This window comes from Leptodactylus fuscus, chromosome 3 (genome assembly GCF_031893055.1).
Source record: "Leptodactylus fuscus isolate aLepFus1 chromosome 3, aLepFus1.hap2, whole genome shotgun sequence".
NCBI lineage: Eukaryota > Metazoa > Chordata > Amphibia > Anura > Leptodactylidae > Leptodactylus > Leptodactylus fuscus.
Genome location: NC_134267.1, coordinates 76,879,829 through 76,903,625, shown reverse-complemented (window position 1 = coordinate 76,903,625; position 23,797 = coordinate 76,879,829). Strand labels below are relative to the sequence as shown.

Below are 23,797 nucleotides of genomic sequence, written 5' to 3'. Positions count from 1 at the left end.
CATTCCAGAGAAGTGGTACAACTCGGGAGAAGTCTTGTATACTGGTTTTGTAATGTCATGGGAAGATGTGTATAATTGGGTGTCATCAGCATAAAGTTGGTACCGGAAGCCAAATCTGGTGATGGTTTGTCCAATGTGTAAAGAGAGAAGAGCAGGGGGCCTAGGACCGAGCCCTGAGGAACCCCAACAGCAAGGGGATGAGGGGAAGAAACAGAGCCTGCAAATAATACACTGAAAGTGCGGTCTGAGAGATAAGAGGAGAACCAGAGATAGCGGAGCATAGTGAGGAGTTGATGGTCAACAGTGTTAAATGCTAAAGACAAGAATTTTTTCAGCTCACCCAGTTGTAGTCCTTTTAGTCGGCAGCTTATGAACAGAATTGCTTCGGGGTGCACGGCACACTCTATTCCTCGAGTGTGAAGAGATTCTTAACGAACAAAGGTAAATCCGGCCACTCTCCGATAAAATTTAACTTTTATTATGTCACATCATAAAACGACAAAAATTGATGTATAGAAAAAAGGACAGTCCATAAATCCCCCTAAAAAAACACAGACGCGTTTCGGAACATGCGTTCCTTCCTCAGAGCGTCTGAAGCACGGACCAGCAGCCAATGAAAAAATGGCCTATGCGCAAGCGCACAACGGCCTCTAATGCCGCGCTAAGTATATAATACAAGGCTACCCGCCTATTGAAAAAGCGCCGATGCGCGTGCGCATTAGGACCCGAGATACTAGACATCGCGTCCATGCAGTCAAAGACTGCTATGAAAGACCGGGAACCAATCGGAGAACCGCCGATGCGCATGCGCATAGACACAATTCGGAAACTTCAGCAGAGAGAAGCACGGACCAGCAGCCAATGAAAAAATGGCCTATGCGCAAGCGCACAACGGCCTCTAATGCCGCGCTAAGTATATAATACAAGGCTACCCGCCTATTGAAAAAGCGCCGATGCGCGTGCGCATTAGGACCCGAGATACTAGACATCGCGTCCATGCAGTCAAAGACTGCTATGAAAGACCGGGAACCAATCAGAGAACCGCCGATGCGCATGCGCATAGACACAATTCGAAAAAGATTTTTTACTATTATGGCCATTGCCGATACAAAAAACAAAAAATGAACATCTCTATGCTGATTTATTTATTAGTAATTATTATTATGTTCTTTAATTACCATTGCTGCATTATTCACTGTTGTTATGTTTTTTAACTCCTGTAACTTTGTATGCCGATGTAAAGCTCACCAAAGAAGACACTGCAGGATTAAATATATATATATAAAGTTTCTAATACCTGATTATTATCATCAAAACGAACATTCAAATATTTATAGCTAAACGTAGAATACAATTGGGATATTCTCATAACATTTATCAAAAGATAGTAAAACAGTTTAGGAAGAAAGAGAGCCATATATAGATAAGGAAGGCGTAGACAAAAAATATTCTTTATAGAAAGATAGCCATATCTAGTCTATCATTTAACCCCAAAGGGCCAGTTGCATTAGTACGTATAATCCATTTTGCTTCACATTGAAGCAATAGTTTATTATGGTTCCCTCCTTGAGGTGGTAAATTCACCTTTTCTATTCCAGCAAACTTCAAACAGCTTGCATCTCCGTTATGTAGATCAGTAATGTGTTGTATTAAACGTGGGGAACCTTTTTTAGTAGAGATGGATTTAAAATGTTCCCGGAATCTCACATAGAGGGGTCTAATAGTTTTTCCAATGTAGTAGTGTCCACATGGACAATAAATTACATAAACCACAAATTTTGTTTTACAAGTCAAAAATTGATTAACCGTGTGTTCTATTTTACCCAAAGGTAATGTACGTTTCTTTAAGTTATAGCGACAGTATTTACATTGTCTGCATGAAAAATTACCTTTTGGACATGATTTTTCTAGCCAGCTGGGATCTTTTTGAGACGACAGGCGACTGGACACTAATGTGTCTTTCACAGTTCTACAGCGCTTAAAGCTAATGAGGGGTTTCATTCCTGCCTTAGGTGCTAAGGTGGCGTCACTCTGAATTATATTCCAATTGCGGTAAATAGCTGATCGAATTTGTTTTTCCATAGGGCTATACTTAAAGGTAAAAGTAAATCTGTTTTGAGTTTTATTACATTTATTTGGACCTTTTAGTAATTTACTTCTATCCAGACTTTTTGCTTTAACATATGCTTTTTCAATAGCATGGTCTGGATAGCCTCTTAATCTCAAGCGTTTTTTTAAGAAATCAGCCTGTTTTTCAAAGACAGCATTTTCACTATTTATTCTTTTCAAACGAATGAATTGACCGTAAGGGATAGAATTTTTTACAGATTGTGCATGAAAACTCTTATAGTGCAGCAACGTATTTGTTGCTGTAGGCTTTCTATAAACCTCAGTGGAAATACTGTTTCCTGTTTTTTTCACCAAAACGTCTAAGAATTCAAGGACGTCGTTATTAATTTTCGCTGTAAATCTCATGTTCATGTGGTTAGTATTAAGATAATTTACAAACTCAGAGAAAGCCTCCTCTGAGCCAGACCATAATAAGAACACGTCATCCACATATCGTAAATAGAGATGGATAAATTTTGAAAATCTATTTTTCACTGAGTACACGTATTCGTCCTCAAAGTCAGCCAAAAAAATATTTGCAAAGGTACACGCTAAAGGCGTGCCCATTGCCGTGCCATTAATTTGGGCGTACCAGCGCTCATTAAACATGAACGCGTTATTTCCTAGTAAATTTCCTGTACTAGGAAATAACGCGTTCATGTTTAATGAGCGCTGGTACGCCCAAATTAATGGCACGGCAATGGGCACGCCTTTAGCGTGTACCTTTGCAAATATTTTTTTGGCTGACTTTGAGGACGAATACGTGTACTCAGTGAAAAATAGATTTTCAAAATTTATCCATCTCTATTTACGATATGTGGATGACGTGTTCTTATTATGGTCTGGCTCAGAGGAGGCTTTCTCTGAGTTTGTAAATTATCTTAATACTAACCACATGAACATGAGATTTACAGCGAAAATTAATAACGACGTCCTTGAATTCTTAGACGTTTTGGTGAAAAAAACAGGAAACAGTATTTCCACTGAGGTTTATAGAAAGCCTACAGCAACAAATACGTTGCTGCACTATAAGAGTTTTCATGCACAATCTGTAAAAAATTCTATCCCTTACGGTCAATTCATTCGTTTGAAAAGAATAAATAGTGAAAATGCTGTCTTTGAAAAACAGGCTGATTTCTTAAAAAAACGCTTGAGATTAAGAGGCTATCCAGACCATGCTATTGAAAAAGCATATGTTAAAGCAAAAAGTCTGGATAGAAGTAAATTACTAAAAGGTCCAAATAAATGTAATAAAACTCAAAACAGATTTACTTTTACCTTTAAGTATAGCCCTATGGAAAAACAAATTCGATCAGCTATTTACCGCAATTGGAATATAATTCAGAGTGACGCCACCTTAGCACCTAAGGCAGGAATGAAACCCCTCATTAGCTTTAAGCGCTGTAGAACTGTGAAAGACACATTAGTGTCCAGTCGCCTGTCGTCTCAAAAAGATCCCAGCTGGCTAGAAAAATCATGTCCAAAAGGTAATTTTTCATGCAGACAATGTAAATACTGTCGCTATAACTTAAAGAAACGTACATTACCTTTGGGTAAAATAGAACACACGGTTAATCAATTTTTGACTTGTAAAACAAAATTTGTGGTTTATGTAATTTATTGTCCATGTGGACACTACTACATTGGAAAAACTATTAGACCCCTCTATGTGAGATTCCGGGAACATTTTAAATCCATCTCTACTAAAAAAGGTTCCCCACGTTTAATACAACACATTACTGATCTACATAACGGAGATGCAAGCTGTTTGAAGTTTGCTGGAATAGAAAAGGTGAATTTACCACCTCAAGGAGGGAACCATAATAAACTATTGCTTCAATGTGAAGCAAAATGGATTATACGTACTAATGCAACTGGCCCTTTGGGGTTAAATGATAGACTAGATATGGCTATCTTTCTATAAAGAATATTTTTTGTCTACGCCTTCCTTATCTATATATGGCTCTCTTTCTTCCTAAACTGTTTTACTATCTTTTGATAAATGTTATGAGAATATCCCAATTGTATTCTACGTTTAGCTATAAATATTTGAATGTTCGTTTTGATGATAATAATCAGGTATTAGAAACTTTATATATATATATTTAATCCTGCAGTGTCTTCTTTGGTGAGCTTTACATCGGCATACAAAGTTACAGGAGTTAAAAAACATAACAACAGTGAATAATGCAGCAATGGTAATTAAAGAACATAATAATAATTACTAATAAATAAATCAGCATAGAGATGTTCATTTTTTGTTTTTTGTATCGGCAATGGCCATAATAGTAAAAAATCTTTTTCGAATTGTGTCTATGCGCATGCGCATCGGCGGTTCTCTGATTGGTTCCCGGTCTTTCATAGCAGTCTTTGACTGCATGGACGCGATGTCTAGTATCTCGGGTCCTAATGCGCACGCGCATCGGCGCTTTTTCAATAGGCGGGTAGCCTTGTATTATATACTTAGCGCGGCATTAGAGGCCGTTGTGCGCTTGCGCATAGGCCATTTTTTCATTGGCTGCTGGTCCGTGCTTCTCTCTGCTGAAGTTTCCGAATTGTGTCTATGCGCATGCGCATCGGCGGTTCTCCGATTGGTTCCCGGTCTTTCATAGCAGTCTTTGACTGCATGGACGCGATGTCTAGTATCTCGGGTCCTAATGCGCACGCGCATCGGCGCTTTTTCAATAGGCGGGTAGCCTTGTATTATATACTTAGCGCGGCATTAGAGGCCGTTGTGCGCTTGCGCATAGGCCATTTTTTCATTGGCTGCTGGTCCGTGCTTCTCTCTGCTGAATAATTAAGAGGCACGGAGATCTGTATGTATTACTTTGTAAAGGATTTACGCATGAGCATCGGCTCATAGCCAATTGGTTGAATGACTTGAAATAGTCTTCATTCTGGTCCGCTTATGCCGATGTTGGAGTTCACAGGAGATACTGCAGGTATTTCTATTGGTCATAATCTGAATTCATTTCAGGAGACCTTTATTATGCCTGATTGTCTTAATGGTATTTAAGCCTGCTTTTTTGTTCATCTGTCATTGCATTTTGAGGCTTGAGAAAGCGCACACAGTTGCGCGAAACGGCTGTTGCCTACATGCCTATATATGCTCTATTCCCTCCCTGCACTACCTGTTTTTAAGGAATATGTTACCTCAATAAAAGAAGTATTTTATGAAGATAAGCGTGAACGTGGGTGAGTGCCCTTCCTCATTCTTCTGCATTTGCTCCATTTGTTCAAGGGGTCCCCCTAGATCTGTTCATCTACCTGCTCAACCTCCCTCCTTCACATTTGGGTAAGCAGTCTTACCTGTGTGCTGCTGTTAAGACACTCATTGCTCTAAATTGGAGGAAAGCCTCCCCTCCCTCCAGCCCAGATCTTAATGCTCGTGTAAAGGATGTGTGTAGTATGGAAAACCTGACAGCCTCGCTCAACCATACCACAGAGGCATTTCAGGCTATGTGGTCTCCCTGGCACTCATATTGCATTCCTTCCTTTCCTCGAACCCACCCTCCCCTTAATTGCGCCGTGTGTATAATGACTGACTGTTCGGTTCTGTGTACACCACTTTCTCCTGGTTTATTCTATACCCAATTGGGATTTGTTGTTCTGTATTTTATAAAATCTTTCAATAAAAATTACAGTTGAAAAAAAATGGGTTTTGGAAATTTTTCTTGTAAATTTAGAAAATTGCAGTTAGACTTGTAAGCGTTCTAATGTCCAAAGCAAGTTCAAAGATGATTGAAAGTTGTTGCCAACATAAAACAGAGATATTGCGGATAATATTTATTAAAGGGGCTCTCTCGTTGGGAATAGTCTTTTTAGATAAGCACATCCTTGCCTCAGTAGATTTTAAATAAGTCAGTTTTTATACGTATGCTAATGAGCTTCGACCGTGCATCGGAAGTGTGTGTGTGCACAGTCTGCTCTTTGTGATTTATTTGTTGATCTTGGATAATTCTTTTAACCCCTTAGCGACCTTTGACGTACTATTACGTCATGGACGCGAGGTACTTCGCGCACCATGAAGTAATAATACGTCATGGTTATAAACAGCCTCCGTGTCTCAAGACACGGAAACTGTAAGAAGGTTGCTGCTGTCCATGACAGCAGACAACTTTCTTTACATGAATCGGAAGATTTAACCCCCTCCCTGCCACGTGGATCGCTGCAATTGGACGATTGCTTCGCAATGTCCAATTGCAGCTTGCCGGCACAGATCCAATGATCTGTGCCGACAGATCGGTACAAAAGTGACAGTGATTGGAGCTACACCTTGCACCAATCCCTGTCGAGTGTTTGGGGGGCGTACAGTGGTGCGACCCCCTCCAGATGTTTTAATTGGTCAATCTGCCAGCATCATGGCAGATTGACCAATCAATGGCGTGCAGGGCAGTGTAAACTTCGGGCACTGCTCTGCTTACATCACTCCCTCTGGGAATTGCGAGCAGAGCAGAACCCGTGCTGCCCTGTGAGCCCTGTGCGTGAGATTGCTGTGTTACCGCTGCGTCATACCTCGATCAGATTCTGCCAGACGTCCTAGGTCCTCTCCCAGCCAGCCCTCTACTGCCCATCTCTCCCCTCTGCCGTCTCCCGTCCCCCCTCCCATCTCCTCTCCACCCTTTCCTGACCGAGGCATCTGAGACTGTCTGGCTCCTCCAGCTTCTGGGTCCTAAACTCTGCATTCTGTGCAGAAAAGAGACTCACCTCCCTCCCCTTTTTGAGAAAGCCCTTTTTGGCATTTCTCCAAATTTTTTTTTTTTTTTTTGTTAGGTTTTTTTGCATTTTTGCATTTTTTTTTCCTTTTCTTTTTTTTTGTTTGTGCACAAGCTTTTTTTTTTTTTGTAAAACTCGCCACCGCAAATTGACCAGTAATAAAATATACGTTATTGGTCACATTTGTGATTTTTGGGTCAGTTTTTTTTTCTAGTAGGTAGAAAAGAGAATTTTGTTTGTGCACAAGCTTTTTTTTTTGTAAAACTCGCCACCGCAAATTGACCAGTAATAAAATATACGTTATTGGTCACATTTGTGATTTTTGGCTCAGTTTTTTTTTCTAGTAGGTAGAAAAGAGAATTTTGTTTGTGCACAAGCTTTTTTTTTTGTAAAACTCGCCACCGCAAATTGACCAGTAATAAAATATACGTTATTGGTCACATTTGTGATTTTTGGCTCAGTTTTTTTTTCTAGTAGGTAGAAAAGAGAATTTTGTTTGTGCACAAGCTTTTTTTTTTTTGTAAAACTCGCCACCGCAAATTGACCAGTAATAAAATATACGTTATTGGTCACATTTGTGATTTTTGGCTCAGTTTTTTTTTCTAGTAGGTAGAAAAGAGAATTTTGTTTGTGCACAAGCTTTTTTTTTTGTAAAACTCGCCACCGCAAATTGACCAGTAATAAAATATACGTTACTGGTCACATTTGTGATTTTTGGCTCAGTTTTTTTTTTCTAGTAGGTAGAAAAGAGAATTTTGTTTGTGCACAAGCTTTTTTTTTTGTAAAACTCGCCACCGCAAATTGACCAGTAATAAAATATACGTTACTGGTCACATTTGTGATTTTGGGGGCAGTTTTTTTTTCTAGTAGGTAGAAAAGAGAATTTTGTTTGTGCACAAGCTTTTTTTTTGTAAAACTCGCCACCGCAAATTGACCAGTAATAAAATATACGTTATTGGTCACATTTGTGATTTTTGGCTCAGTTTTTTTTCAATCTATATATAGCTCCATTTTTGATAGAAGGGAAGGTTTTTTTGTTTTTTTTTTTACATAAAATACACGTGTTAAAGCACAACACACACCCCACACTGAAAAAGTTTCAAAGAAATAAAGTTTCAAAGAAATAAAGTTTCAAGAAATAAAGTTTTATATACTCAAGTAAAACACCACACACACACAAAAATGTCCCAATCATCCCAAAGAAGGTTTTCAGTAGAAGAGGCGTACGCCATACTGGCCTCTGACACTGATACCGCCAGCGAGGGAGAAGAGGAATATGCCCCATTCCTTTATTTTTCCTCTTCTTCCTCCTCCTCCTCCTCCAGTGATGAGCAACCCCAAAGGAGGCGCCCCAGAACAATTGCTGAGTTAGTTGCCCCACCTGTAGAGCCCATGTGGACCCCACCCCCAGAAAATTATGAGCCTCAGCTTCCTGACTTTGTTGCCCGGTCAGGAATACAAATTGAGACTGAAGGCTTCAGAGAAAATGACTTTTTCAAAATCTTTTTCTCTGATGAGTTTGTAGATCTTATGGTGGCCCAAACGAATTTGTACGCTGAACAATTTTTGGAACAAAATGCCACCTCTTCCTATGCCAGGCCACAGAACTGGGCCCCAGTAAATGCAGCAGAAATGAAGATTTTCTGGGGTCTTATTCTGCATATGGGCATAGTGAAAAAACCTAAAATTCGTCAGTATTGGAGTACAGACGTCTTGCACAACACTCCAATCTATCGAATGGCTATGTCCAGGAAGCGGTTTGAAAGTATCCTAAAGTTCATTCATTATAATGATAATTCCCAGTGCCCGCCCCAAGATGCCCCAAATTTTGACCGCTTATACAAAGTTAGGCCAGTCATTGACCACTTTAGTTCCAAATTTGCAGAGTCCTACATCCCTGATAAGAACATTGCAATTGATGAGTCTCTGATCAGTTTCAAAGGGAGGCTAAAATTCCGCCAATACTTGCCCAGTAAGCGGGCACGGTATGGCATTAAAATGTATAAGCTATGTGAGAGCAGTTCAGGATACACTTATAAATTTAGGGTGTATGAAGGAAGGGACACAAGGATTGAGCCCCCAGACTGCCCCCCAATCCTAGGAGTTAGTGGGAAAATTGTGTGGGATTTGATGCACCCACTGCTGGACAAGGGTTATCACCTCTATGTGGATAACTTTTACACCAGCATCCCACTCTTTAGATCCCTGAGTTCTAGAGGAACTGCAGCTTGTGGGACTGTGCGCAGAAATCAAAGAGGCCTCCCTAGGGCACATATTGAGCAGCGCCTCAGAAAGGGTGAGAGTAGTGCCGTCTGCAATGAGAATATGCTGCTGGTCAAGTATAGGGACAAGAGGGATGTCCTTGTACTGACCACAGCTAATGGCAGCGGCAGCACCTCTGTCCCTCTGCGTGGCACCAGTACCACTGTCTCCAAGCCAGACTGCATCCTGGCATACAATAAGTACATGGGAGGGGTTGATCTATCTGATCAAGTCCTAAAGCCCTACAGTGCCATGTGAAAAACAAGAGTGTGGTACAAAAAGCTGGTCGTGCACATGGTTCAGATGGCATTGTATAACGCGTACGTGCTATCACGATGTGCAGGCCACACAGGAACTTTCCTTGAGTTTCAGGAGGCAATTATCAAGTCCCTGATATTTGGGGACCTAGAAGTGCCAGGCCCCAGTACTTCTGAAACTCATGGTTCCCGTATTGTACCAGGGCAACATTTTCCCGGTGAAGTCCCCCAAACTGCTAAAAAAGGGAAAACTCAGAAAAGATGCAGAGTGTGTTACAAAAGAGGAATAAGGAGAGACACCATTTATCAGTGTGACACCTGCCCTGATAAACCTGGCCTGTGCATGAAGGAGTGCTTTAGATTGTACCACACTTCCATGGAATATTAATTTTAGAATTTATTTTCCATGGAATATCGCCTCCTTATACCATCACGTACTCTGCACACAATTACTTTCATCCGGTTATGCAGTAATTTCTGGATAATAAATTATTGCCATACAAGCTGCATCCAAATGTTTGCTATACTTCTTGGTAAATTTTTTAAGAGGTGTAATTTAACACTAACGTCACTGAAGTCAAGGGGTCTAGTTTCCAAAATGGGGTCACATTTTGGGGGTTTCCACTGTTTTGGCACTTCAAGGCCTCTACAAATGTGACATGGTAACTAAAACCAATTTCAGCCAAATCTACCCTCCAACTATTGTTCTATCCCACTGTGTGACCATACATCACTTTACGTCCACATGTGGGGCATTTCTGTAGTTGGGAGAAAATGCTTGACAATTTGTGGGGTGCATTTTCTCTTTTAACCCCTTGTGGAAATGCATAATTTGGGGTTAAAGCTACATTTTATAGCAAAAAAATGTCACTTTTCCTTTTGTTGGGCCAATTCTGTTACACTCCTGTAGGGTCAAAGGGCTCACTATACCCCTTGATAAATTCCTTGAGGGGTCTAGTTTCCAAAATGGGGTCACATTTTGGGGGTTTCCACTGTTTTGGCACCTTGGGGGCTCTGCAAAAGGAACATGGTGCCTGCAATCTATTTTAGCAAAATCTGGCCTACAAAATCCAATTAGCGCTCCATCCGTTCTGAGAGCGACCGTGTGCCCGTACATTAGGGTACCAGCACATATGGGGTATTGCCGTGTTCGGGAGAAATTGCGTAACAAAATGTGGGGTGCAATTTCTCCTTTAACCCCTTGTGAAGATGAAAAATTTGGGGCTACAGTGACATTTTATTATAAAAAAAGTAATTTTTCATTTTCACTTCTCAATGGTAAAAAAATCTGTGAAGCACCTGTAGGGTTCAAGTGCTCACTATACCCCTTGATAAATTCCTTGAGGGGTCTAGTTTTCAAAATGGGGTCATTTTCGGGGGGTTTCTACTGTTCTGGCACTTCAGGGGCTCTCCAAATGCAACATGGTGCCTTGTACAAACTCAAGCTAAATTTGCCCTCCAAAATCCCAATAGCGCTCCTTCCGCTCTGGACCTTACAGCGTGCCCATAGATCACTTTACATCCACATGTGGGGCATTCCTGTTTTTGGGAGAAAATGCTTGACAACTTGTGGGGTGCATTTTCTCTTTTAACCCCTTGTGGAAATGCATAATTTGGGGTTAAAGCTACATTTTATAGCAAAAAATGTCACTTTTCCTTTTGTTGGGCCAATTCTGTTACACTCCTGTAGGGTCAAAGTGCTCACTATACCCCTTGATAAATTCCTTGAGGGGTCTAGTTTCCAAAATGGGGTCACATTTTGGGGGTTTCCAAATTTGGAAAATCACTGCTTGACTTGTAAGCCTTATAATATCTGAAAAAAATGAAAGGGTGATTAAAATTTGACTTCTACATAAATCAGAGACATGGTTAATTATATTTATCAAAAAATTTGGGTAGTATGGCTTTCCATTTGAAAGGCTTGCAATTTCAAAGTTTGAAAACTGCACTTTTTTCAAAATTTTCATCAAATTTCCTATTTTTTCATAATCAAAGGCAAAAAATATTGACAAAAATTTTCTACTGACATGAAGTACAATATGTCACAAAAAAACAATCTCAGAATCACTTGTGTAAGTTAAAGCGTCTCAAAGCTATTGCCATTTAAAGTGACACATGTCAGTTTTGATAAAAGAGGCCTGGTCCTTAAGTCACTTTTGGGCTGTCTCTCTAAGGGGTTAACAATGTTTATCTTGTCTTGTAGACCTGGGAATTGCTTTCAGTCTCTGACACTGCTTGATCTTTCAAACAATCACATTTCAGATGGAAACCAACTTCTTTCAATTGCAGATTTACCAAGGTAATTACTATAATAATAAGTGATATTTACTGAACTTAAGGCTAAAATGTTGGTGAATAAAAACAATTAATTTGCTTCACTGTAAAACAAAGTTTTGCAGCTTGTGAATGTGATATTAAAGTATTTTATAATTTTAACAACAATAACTTGTATGTAGCCTCGGCCAACAAAAACTAACCGGGAGGGGGAGAGGGTGTTTGCTGGGTGAGGGAAGTGGCAGGGATCAGGGGCCTAACTTATCATTAAGGAGATTCCAGTGGGTGAAGGTTAGGTCATAGGGCACCCAAGTGAGAATTCAGAAATGAGTTTCTTTTGAGAATATTGGAGTGTCATTCCAGTCCATTTTATTGTTGTTGACTAGAAGTTGTCCTTCTGTCTTCAATAGGCTAAATGTTAAACTGGTGGGTCAAGGACTTGACAGTTGGGCAGAAAGGAGTAAGGAAAGATTGAATATTTATAAGAGGAAAAGGTATATAAATGGTTGGGGTGATAAAGAAAACAACTCACTCAGTTGAAATGTAAACGGTATGTTGTTCAGAAACATTTACATCACTGAGCATGACTATAGGCAGTGATATGTCTGCCACCTCCACCATACCTCTGGTGCATTCTGTAGTTAATGCATTCTCCATATGGAAATTGCTGATATGCATTTCAGTGCCCTGGTTAGGTCTTGAAGGATTAGGTCAGGTGTAAGTTCTGAGTCATGTGAAGTGCACCACCCCAGTCCCAAATGATTCTTATTAGATCTGTTTTCAAAGTAGTGAGTAGTAAGCTGAGATTTGGTTATGGGGTACTATTTTGACAAATACCTAATGGCAGAACTTGTCATCCCAATCCTTCCTTATGGAGTTCAGCACACCAATAGCAAAGCTCTGGGCCTATGAAAAGTGAAAGAAGTGGGGGCAGAAAAATTTGTACTTGGCACAGGCCCTGGGAGAATGGTATACACAGAGCAATCTACCAGGTCCCTTTCAGAAGATTGGATATGTCATCCCTCTTTGGAAATTAGGGTTGTGACAAAACCGGAGATAGATATGAACTGCTTTTTGCACAATCAATATTATAATGTGCATGGGCCACCATGGAGCATTTTATGCTCTGCAGAGGCCACCGTGAAGCATATTATACTGTGCTGAGGCTACCATGGAGCATATTATACTGTGCAAGGACCACAGTGGAGCATATGATACTATGCAGGGGCCAATGGGAAGCATTATACTGTGCAGAGGCCAATGTGGAGCATAATATAATTTGCAGGAGCCACTGTGGAGCATATTATACTGCTCATGTGTGTGTGTATGTATATGTATATATATATATATATATATATATATATATATATATATATATATATATACACTGTGTATATATATATATATATATATATATATATATATATATACTGTGTGTGTGTTTATATATATATATATATATATATATATATATACATATATACATATATATATATATACTGTATATATATACTGTATATATATACCCTGTTTCCCCGAAAATAAGACATACCTCCCTTCACCTCCTGGACCACCTGACTGCCGATTGTCCCCCGCTCCATAACACATCCCCCGAAAATAAGACAGGTCATATATTTTGGAAGATAATTTAATATAATACACGGTCTTATTTTCGGGGACACATGGATATATATATATATATATATATATATATATATATATATATATATATATATATATATATATATGCCAAAAAAGCATGAAGAAGCCATTGTTGTCCTGAAGCTTTCTCTGTGTGGCTGGAATGATGATATACGGAGTTGATTACAATATTACAGCCAAAGAAGAAGGTTACTGAGTGAGTGAGAACTAGAAGTCCAAAAATGGCTGCTGAGGGTGTAGTAGGCAGGCTAGCTAGGGAAACAGCTAGGGGGTATGACTGAGAAAGGGAAGGGGGTGTGAGTCAGCTCTGAGTGAAGCTCAATGCATCATGGTAGTTGTAGGAAAACAGAACAGGAATATGGCCATGTAAACAAATGCAGAAGATGCCAGGAGCTCCCAGAGAACTCAGAAATCACTCACAAACTCTGCTAAAGGTATTTGGGTGAAACAAGGTTTAAAACATTGTCACCAGCTGGGGCGTGATGGGAAAGATGATTATATGATGCTGGATGAGTATCATAATATCTAAGAATAAACTGTATGATATTTATACATTGCAGATTAAAGCATCTGATTATTTCAAATAACAGGATTTTGTCAATAAACTTTTCTACCCAGCCTGGTAAGTGTTTTTTTTTTTTTTCTGATTATACTTCAGGGTTTCCCTTTGCAAATCCCTTTGATCAAAGTCAACATTTCATTTGCCTGTTTTATTTAATTTCAATTATTATTTCTATTTCTAACCACCTATGTAGCTGGATTGATAGGTGAAAAACACTTCGCCTGTAAATGTTGTAAAACTATCCAACACTAAAAAAATCCCCTATGTCAGTAATGTCACAAATGAGACATTTGATATTCAAACTTATATGAATTGTTACCCAGATTTAGAGTGTAAATGTGATCTCCAATTTGTGAGAAGAGCCTCCACTTCTTTGAGGATTTCAAAGCATATGTTAAACATAGCATTTCGAGGAACGCAGTACTTTCATATATGTGATCCTAAAGGCTTCACTCCGATCGAACAAATAGTAATGAACAAACATAATAGGCATGACCTGTTAGAAAAGTGAGAGATTTTGTTTTGAATGAGACTTTCTAGAAATTGGATATTGCAATAGATTACTTAATCAGACTAGATAGATAGATAGAGAGATAGATAGATAGATAGATAGATAGATAGATAGATAGATAGATAGATAGATAGATAATTACAGAAAAAAATAGGCAGCACTCGAAAAAAAATATAGAAACGTGAGGCTGATTTATTGCCTCATACTTGCAACTTTTCTGCTCAATACACTTGAGTCTTTTTCAAGCATTGTGATAGTATTCAAATACAAGTATATAAAGAGTCTATACATAATTGGCAATTCGTTAGCAATATAGTGAAAAATACATGATCTGAAATCCACTTCATATGTATTATTCGCATATAACATAACAAGCTAAATCAATTCACAAGTGACAAAACAAAAAATGCATCATATCATGTATATGGGACCTACCATGTTTCTCCGAAAATAAGACAAGGTCATATTATTTTTTACTCCAGAAGATGGGTTAGGGCTTATTTTCAAGGGATGTCTTTTTTTTTTTTCTCCCACGAACCACAATCCAATCACCAGACCCAGCTATACCCAAAACATTTAAAGTCTGCAACAGATCTGAGTCACTACTGCCAGAGGCATGTCACTGTCGGATCCCTTGCCATTGCAACAGTGTTTCACTGCAGCCAAGTGTAGTATTTGGCTGCCCCTGCTGATCAGAAGCAGCCATTACGGAGTGATGCCAGCAGAACTAGCTGATATGTGTGTGAGGCCCGAGCACTAGAAATTCTTATTGTTGTTGAAAACTATCTCACTAGTGCCATATTGAACAGATAGCTCGCTTAAAGTCAATGTCTAATTCCTTTGGGGGTTCGATTCTTTTGGGGGTGTCTGGTTTCTTTTTTTTTTTTTTGGGGGGGGGGTGAGTCTTTTGGGGTTGTCTGATTTCCTGTAATTACTAGACACTTTTTTTTAAATTTTTTTAAATGAACTGTAACTAGGCTTATTTTCAGAGTAGGGCTTATATTTCAAGCACACTCCAAAAATCCTGAAAAATAATGCTAGCGCTTTTTATTTTATTTAATTTTTTTGCAGATTGTGAGCCCAGAACAGGGGCTCACAATGTACATTTTTTTTCCTATCAGTATATCTTTGTAGTATGGGAGGAAATCCACGCAAACACGGGGAGAACATATAAACTCCTTGCAAATGTTGTTTTTGGCAGGATTCGAACCCAGGACTCCAGTGCTGCAAGGCTTCAGTGCTAAACACTGAGCCACTATGTTGCCCCTTGGGCTTATTTTTAGGGTAGGTCTTATTTTCGCAGAAACACGGTAATAGTCATGATGATGGCAAATGTTTAACATCTGTGGCTAAACTAATATTACCCAATATGATCCAGAATATACATAAACAAAATAACTGAAGAGAACCTTACTCACTATGTAATTTACTTTCACTGCAGGAGTAATAAAACATAACTTTTAATTCAATACTGTTAAAAAATAAAAGGTTTTTTTTTAAAAAATTATTTGACTCCTCTTTTATTTTTATGTGTGGAAGGGTAGGTACTACAATATGCCTATGGTCTATATATTAACCATCTAATTTGTTAGGCTCAGTGACAACACCTTCCCACCAATAGAACATAGATCCCCTTTCATTTTTCGGGAAATGTTTAACACCTCTATGTTTCTCTTCTGAGTCCCTCTATAAGGAGTTGTGTGAGGGATCCCAGTTATAGGACTGAAAAATGCAGGGGCTCGGGCATATCAGAAGCTCCTACAAACTAGCAGGCTATGGTTTCCAATTCTCTCCTCTTTCGAGTAGTCACCTAAGGTTACTGCCTGCCAGTGATAGTCCTTTTAGATAGAAGTTCTAACGTCTCCTCTACGCGTTTCCCCTATCTCTATTACGAGCTGGTTCATCAGGAGGAGTTGAGGAACAAAGACCCTATGATACAGGTAGATAAATGCGGTTATAACCGCAGTTCTCCCGTCCCTGATGGTGAGACGGGATACTTCGATCTATGCCTAGGCATAGATCGAAGTATCCCGTCTCACCATCAGGGACGGGAGAACTGCGGTTATAACCGCATTTATCTACCTGTATCATAGGGTCTTTGTTCCTCATAGATCGAAGTATCCCGTCTCACCATCAGGGACGGGAGAACTGCGGTTATAACCGCATTTATCTACCTGTATCATAGGGTCTTTGTTCCTCAACTCCTCCTGATGAACCAGCTCGTAATAGAGATAGGGGAAACGCGTAGAGGAGACGTTAGAACTTCTATCTAAAAGGACTATCACTGGCAGGCAGTAACCTTAGGTGACTACTCGAAAGAGGAGAGAATTGGAAACCATAGCCTGCTAGTTTGTAGGAGCTTCTGATATGCCCGAGCCCCTGCATTTTTCAGTCCTATAACTGGGATCCCTCACACAACTCCTTATAGAGGGACTCAGAAGAGAAACATAGAGGTGTTAAACATTTCCCGAAAAATGAAAGGGGATCTATGTTCTATTGGTGGGAAGGTGTTGTCACTGAGCCTAACAAATTAGATGGTTAATATATAGACCATAGGCATATTGTAGTACCTACCCTTCCACACATAAAAATAAAAGAGGACTCAAATAATTTTTTTAAAAAAACCTTTTATTTTTTAACAGTATTGAATTAAAAGTTATGTTTTATTACTCCTGCAGTGAAAGTAGAATATACATGAAGTGCTTACAAGCACAGACTGGCATTGCATGAGCCTCACCACACTTGCTCAGACATCAGAGCATCATGTGACCATCCTAAATAGTAAAAGAGATGCGTGCGGCCATATTAGATGTGATAATTGGCATTAGAAGTTCCTTGTGACTAGAGGGGTTGTGTGCATTACAACAAGGGCTATGTTAGAAAAGGTTACTGGCATAATTAAGCTATTGTATCACAGGACCGCTTCTGGTACCTCCATAACTATATCAACCGGCCATTTTATACACAAAAGAGAAAGGAAAATGTACCATGTTTCCATATATATTTACCGTATATACTCGAGTATAAGCCGACCCGAATATAAGCCGAGGCCCCTAATTTTACCACAAAAAACTGGGAAAACTTATTGACTCGCGTATAAGCCGAGGGGGGGAAATGCAGCAGCTACTGGAAAATTTCAAAAATTAAAATGGTCGGAGTTTTTGGGTGCAGTAGATGCTGGGAAAGGGGAGGGGGTGTTTTGGTTGTCTGTCTGCCCCTTCCCTGATCTTGAGGACTGTTTTTTCTTCCCCCACTTGGAATTCAGTCTGGCTGAATATAGGGTATCTGCAGTGCTCCTATTAACCCCTTCCCGACAGAACAGGAGCACTGCAGATACCCTATATTCAGTAGACCGGGCACTTTCAGACATAGGGAAACCTAATGTGTATGTGTTTCACAGTAATTTTCTACTTTGTATGTACTCTAAGGAAAGGAGTGATTTAGAACTTTTTTTTTTTTTTTGCACTATTTTATGGGAGATTCTATGCATTAATATTGTGGCTGGTCACAGACTTCCCCTCCTTAAAAAAAAATAAAAATAATAATAATAATATTTTTTTTTTTTTCTTTGCTGACTCGAGAATAAGCCGAGGGGGGCTTTTTCAGCACAAAAACTGGGCTGAAAAATTCGGCTTATACTCGAGTATATACGGTATATTGTATATATTTTAACTCTGTTTTCAAATATCTAATGGGTTTATGTATATACATATGTATTTTCTTTGTTATATTTGTATGGTTGTTTTGTTTTTGTTTTTTTATGTTTTTTTTTTATATCCCGTATATACTCGAGTATAAGCCGACCGGAATATAAACCGAGACCCCTAATTATACCACAAAAAACTAGGAAAACTTATTGACTCGAGTATAAGCCGAGGGGAAGAAATGCAGCAGCTACTGGAAAGTAGATGCTGTGCTGGGAAAGGGGAGGGGGGGGGGGGTTTGGTTGTCTGTGTGCCCCTTCCCTGAGCTTGAGGACTGGGTTTTTGTCCCCCACTTGGAATTCAGCCTGGCTGAATATAGGGTACAGTATCTGCAGTGCTCCTATTAACCTCTTCCCGACGGAACAAGAGGACTGCAGATACCCTATATTCAGTAGACTGGGCACTGTCAGACACAGGGATACCTAATGTGTTTGTGTTTCACAGTAATCTTCTACGTTTATATGTATTCTAGGGAAAGGAGGGATTTAGAACTTATTTTATTTTTTATGATATTTTTTTAGAGCCTCTTTTTTTTCACTATTTTATGGGAGATTCTATACATTACTACTGCGGCTGGTCATAGACTCGAGTATAAGCCGAGGGGGGCTTTTTAAGCACAAAAACTGTGCTGAAAAACTAGGCTTATACTCGAGTATATACTAATTTTGTTTATTTTTTATGTACCCGTATTTTTCAGTCTCTAAGATGCAATTTTTCCCAAAAAAATTTCGGAGGAAAATGAGGGTGCTTCTAATAGTCCGAATGTGGACCTAAAGGGATACTCCCACGTCGCATACTCACCCGTCTTCGTTCCTCTAAAATCTTCTGTCTTCCGGCTTTGTTTCGTCATTGGTGGGCGGGGTCACATATGCAAAGCCAAGCGGCGAGATGCCGCTGGCCCTGCGTGCGCGCTCATACATCTGTCTACCCTTCACAATGTAAATACAGACCCGACACCCTGCGGGTCTGTATTCGCATTGTGAAGGTTAGACTGGTGTATGAGCTTGCACGCAGGGCCGGCGGCATCTCGCCGCTTGGCTTTGCATATGTGACCCCGGAGCGGAACAGCAAAGCTTCTGCCGCTGCTGTCTTCATGCAGGGCAGAAGCATAGCGATGTGCCTGTGCCGGCGTCTAACTGTCCCCAGCATCCTCTGTAATAGAGAGGTGAATGCTGGGGACAGCTAGACGCCGGCACAGGTGAAGCCAGCAACATCGCTATGCTTCTGCCCTGCATGAAGCCAGCAGCGGCAGAAGCGATGCTGTTATTCCACTCCGCCACCTTTCATGCAGGGCAGAAGCATAGCGATGTTGCTGGCTTCACCTGTGCCGGCGTCTAACCCTGTATTGGCGGCCCCTTCCCCCAAAGGGTAAACTACCCCCCCCCCCTCCAGGCTCGCTCCCGTGCACTTAGCCCCTCCCCCCTCAGAGCAGGCAGACACATCACTTGACTCAGGAGCAGCTAGGTCAGGGCTGTGGCCACAAAAAAATGAATAAAGTGAGATAGTGGCCAAACAAAGCAGTTTTGCTGAAGCAATGTATTTAGGAAAAGTCTTACATTCACATTAATAAGCATTATAGATAGGATCCTTGTGACGGGACAACCCCTTTAAGGGGGGCGGAATTGCAGCATCGCCAAGCTCCTGCAGCCGCTGGCTTCCTACAGCAGCAGGAGCGTGGCGATGCTGCGGGCCCTGGCACCAAAACCCTCCCTGGCATCCGTTGTTCTATTACAGCGGATGCCGGGTCTGTAAGTATAATGGCGGTCGCCATAGCTCCGTCGGAGTCCCAATGCCTGCGATCTCTGATTTTTTTTTAATTTTTTTTTATCTGATGTCTTTTTTTTTTTTTTTTATTCATTCATTCCATTACGTACAAGTTTTATTCCCCTATTACATTTATCTATCTGTATAGGGTTTCATATTTGTTCTAGTGAGGAAGTCACCTACAAATATTGGTGTCTATGGAGCTTAAAGGGATTCTACCACTAAACTAACAGTTTTTCTAATGACCACGTCGGAATAGCCTTAAGAAAGGCTATTCGTCTCCTACCTTTAGATGTGGTCTCCGCTGTGCCGTTCCGTAGAAATACCGGTTTTAACCGGTATGCAAATGAGCTCTCCGCAGCAATGAGGGCTCCAACTTCCGACGCCTGCGCAGTAGGCTCCTGTATTGAACTACAAGAGCTCTTGCTCTTGTAGTTCAATACAGGAGCATACAGCAGCCACCCAAAAATGGCGGCCATTTTTGGGAGGCCGCTCTTGTAGTTCAATACAGGAGCCTACTGCGCAGGCGTCGGAAGTTGGACTGCATCAGAAGACAGAAGAGGCGGAGTTGCTGCTCAAGAAGGAGGCGGCGCTGGAAACAGCTCTCGGGCAGCAATGGGGACGCTCTCACTGGCGTTTCAGCGCTGGGGCCCGCCGACATTGCTGTGGAGAGCTCATTTGCATACCAGTTAAAACCGGTATTTCTACGGAACAGCGCGGCGGAGACCACATCTAAAGGTAGGAGACGAATAGCCTTTCTTAAGTCTATTCCGACGTGGTCATTAGAAAAAATGTTAGTTTCGTGGTAGAATCCCTTTAAAGTTATATCAGTCTAATTTTACCTTCTCAGTAAAGTACAATATGTCACGAAAAAACAATATCAGAATTGATTGGATGCGCCATACTGTTACAGAATTTTTCACTGATAAAGTCATACATGGCAAATTTCCAAAATTTGGCTTGTTCATTAAGGTCCAAAACAGGCTGGTCACTAAGTGGTTAAAGGTGTATCTACTCCTCTTTTCCCTGGTATGTCAGATTTACCCACTAATTAAACTGAGCTCATTTTAATTAATCATAATTAGGCAACAGTTGCCATTTTAATAGGAATTATTAAAAGCTATATTTTAGTTTTCTAATTTATTTGGTTATTCAATATGATTTAGGGAGAACACATGCCTTGAAACTTACCCTCTGGGTATGCGTTTAATCCACACAATGATTCTCTATTAACATCTTAACTTCTTGTGTATGAATTATTTGATTAAATTAATTTTTAATTATGAATCCACCTTCAGTTATTTTGAAAGTAATTTTGAGTACAGATTTTAAGTTTTCTGTGGAAAATTATCACTATAAGAACTAAACTTTTATTTTTCCCTCTTTGCTTCTCACTTTTTTCAGGTTGCTGTACAGAAGAATTTGTTTCATTAAATAGTTTGTCAGTCGATGGCAATAATATATCACAGGTGAGTTAAAGGGGTCTACTACTGTACAATATTTTTATTAAATAGCACATTACAGACTGCTGAAATATTTTGGTTTTTATTGTTATTGTTTATTTATATGGCACCATTAATTCCATGGTGCTTTACATTTGGGAGTTTACATACAATACACAAAATATACAGGTAGATATAATACTAACAGTGACCGACTGGCACAGTGGGACAGAGGGCCCTGCCCGCAAGGGCTTACAATCTATCTTTCAATCAGCCTTTAATTGGTTTGATTCATACTATAAACACAAATATTCTTTTCTGTTTTACAAAGGAAATTACAAAAATAATTATCAGGGGTCAAATTTGGCATACATGGTTTTCAAAATATTAATCAAATAAAAATGTGAAAAGTGTGACATGCAAAAGTATTCACCCCCTAGATCCATACTTTGTAAGGATACTTTTCACTGCAATTCCAGCTGCAACTCTTTTGGGGTATGTCTCTACCAGCTTTCTGCATCTAGAGACTGAGATTTATGCCCATTCTTCTTTGTAAAATAGCTCAAGCTCAGCCAGATTGGAATGCAATTTTCATGTCTTGCCACAGATGCTCAATGGGATTTAGATCTGCACTTTGACTGGTCCATTCTAACACATGACTATTCTTTGATATAAACCATTCCACTGTAGCTCTGGCTGTATGTCTAGGGCAGACCTGGGCAAAGTCCGGCCCCCGGGCCATATCCGGCCCTCTGACTGATTCAGTCCGGCCCGCACAGCTTTGTCTAGGGGGCGTGTCTTAGTGCCGGCAGAAGATGGAGACATGTGGAGTGTGTCATACTGAGAGATGCAGGGTGGAGAGTGTGTGTGTGTCTGTGTGTGTATGTCTGTATGTGTGTGTGTCTATATGTGTCTGTCTATATGTGTGTATCTATATGTGTGTGTGTCTATATGTCTGTCTGTGTCTGTATGTGTCTGTGTCTATATGTGTCTATATGTGTGTGTCTGTATGTGTGTGTGTCTGTATGTGTGTGTGTCTGTATGTGTGTGTGTCTGTATGTGTCTGTGTCTATATGTGTCTGTGTGTCTATATGTGTCTGTCTGTCTATATGTGTCTGTCTGTCTATATGTGTCTGTCTGTATGTGTCTGTCTGTCTGTGTGTGTCTGTCTGTGTGTGTGTGTCTGTCTGTGTGTGTGTGTCTCAGTAACCTAGGGGCAGAGATGGAAGGGGAATGTTATACTAGGGCAGAGATGGCAGATGGAGGGGGGGGGGGCATGAAACTGGGGGAGAGATGGAGGGGGGACATGAAATGGGGAAAATAAAGGGGGATATGAAACTGAGGGAGAAATGGAGGGGGGGGACATGCAACTGGGGATAGATGAAGAGGGCACTTAGACTGGGGGGACATTAAGCCGTGGAGGAAGCTGGAGGGGGACCTATCTGCCTCTAGTTGCCCCCAGTTTAATGTCACCCTCCAACTACCCCTACGGTTTAATGTCTGCTTCCCGATTTTAATGTCCCCCTCTAGTTGCCCCCAGTTTCATGTCCCGCTCCAGCTGTCAATTTATTGCCCCCCTCCAACTACCCCCACTGTTTAATGTCCCCCTCCAGCTGTCCCAGCTTCATGTCTCCTCTAGTTTCCACCAGTTTAAACTGGGGCACCAGGAGAGGGACTTAATACTGTGGGGCAGTTGGAAGGGAACATTATAATGTGGGGGCATATAGTGTACGGGTGACTGTAGGAGGATTATACTTTGTGGGGGCACATGGAAAGATGATTGGGAATAGGCGGAGTCAATGTAGAAGTGGGTGGAGCTAAATTTGCCGTGGCACGGCCCTCTAGCATAGTTTCAATTTCTTATGCGGCCCCATGGGAAAATTACAGGGACAGCTTCCCTGTCTCTGCTGAAGAAAAACATCTCCACAGCATGATGCTGCCACCATCATGTGTCACAGTGGGGGTGGTGTGTTCAGGGTGATGAGCAGTGTTATTTTTCCACCATACATAGTGCTGGTCTCATCTGACCAGAGCACCTTCTTCCACATGTTTGCTGTGTCCTCTATATGGCTTGTGGCTTGTCTCTAAGGGAGCGTTCACACTACCGTCAGTGTCCGCTGCTAATGTCCGTTCAAAATCTCGCACGGATATTAGCAGCGGACACTATCTGTGTCCGTGACATTTTTCATTCATTTAAATGGAGATCGGGTGTGTTGTTTTACACTCCGTGCCTGTCCTTAAGTGTCGGTTCCTAAAGATGTCAGACTTTTCAAGCAGACAGCAAAACCCGACATGTAGGTTTTTTCTGTCCGCTTGAAAAGTCAGACATCTTTACAAGCAGACAGTGAAGGACAGGCACGGAGTGCAAAACAACGCACCCAATCTCCATTTAAATGAATGACAAGTGTCAAGGACACAGCTAGTTTCCGCTCCTAATGTCCGTGCGAGATTTTGAACGGACACTAGGAGTGGACACTACCTGTCGGACACTGACGGTAGTGTGAACGCCCCCTAATTTCATGTAAACAAAGAGA

The 23,797-nt window shown here is 40.6% G+C and overlaps 1 protein-coding gene across 3 annotated transcripts in view; it reads left to right on the top strand.

The window, feature by feature from the left end:
• Nucleotides 1-23,797, top strand: part of TBCE (tubulin folding cofactor E) — an 87,846-nt gene that overhangs the window by 46,148 nt on the left and 17,901 nt on the right. For all 3 annotated transcript variants that reach the window (XM_075267784.1, XM_075267783.1, XM_075267782.1), the window contains 3 exons: nucleotides 11,548-11,643; nucleotides 13,841-13,902; nucleotides 21,226-21,290. In XM_075267784.1, coding sequence (XP_075123885.1) covers nucleotides 11,548-11,643; nucleotides 13,841-13,902; nucleotides 21,226-21,290 — 223 coding nt within the window. The remainder of the gene's footprint in view (nucleotides 1-11,547; nucleotides 11,644-13,840; nucleotides 13,903-21,225; nucleotides 21,291-23,797) is intronic.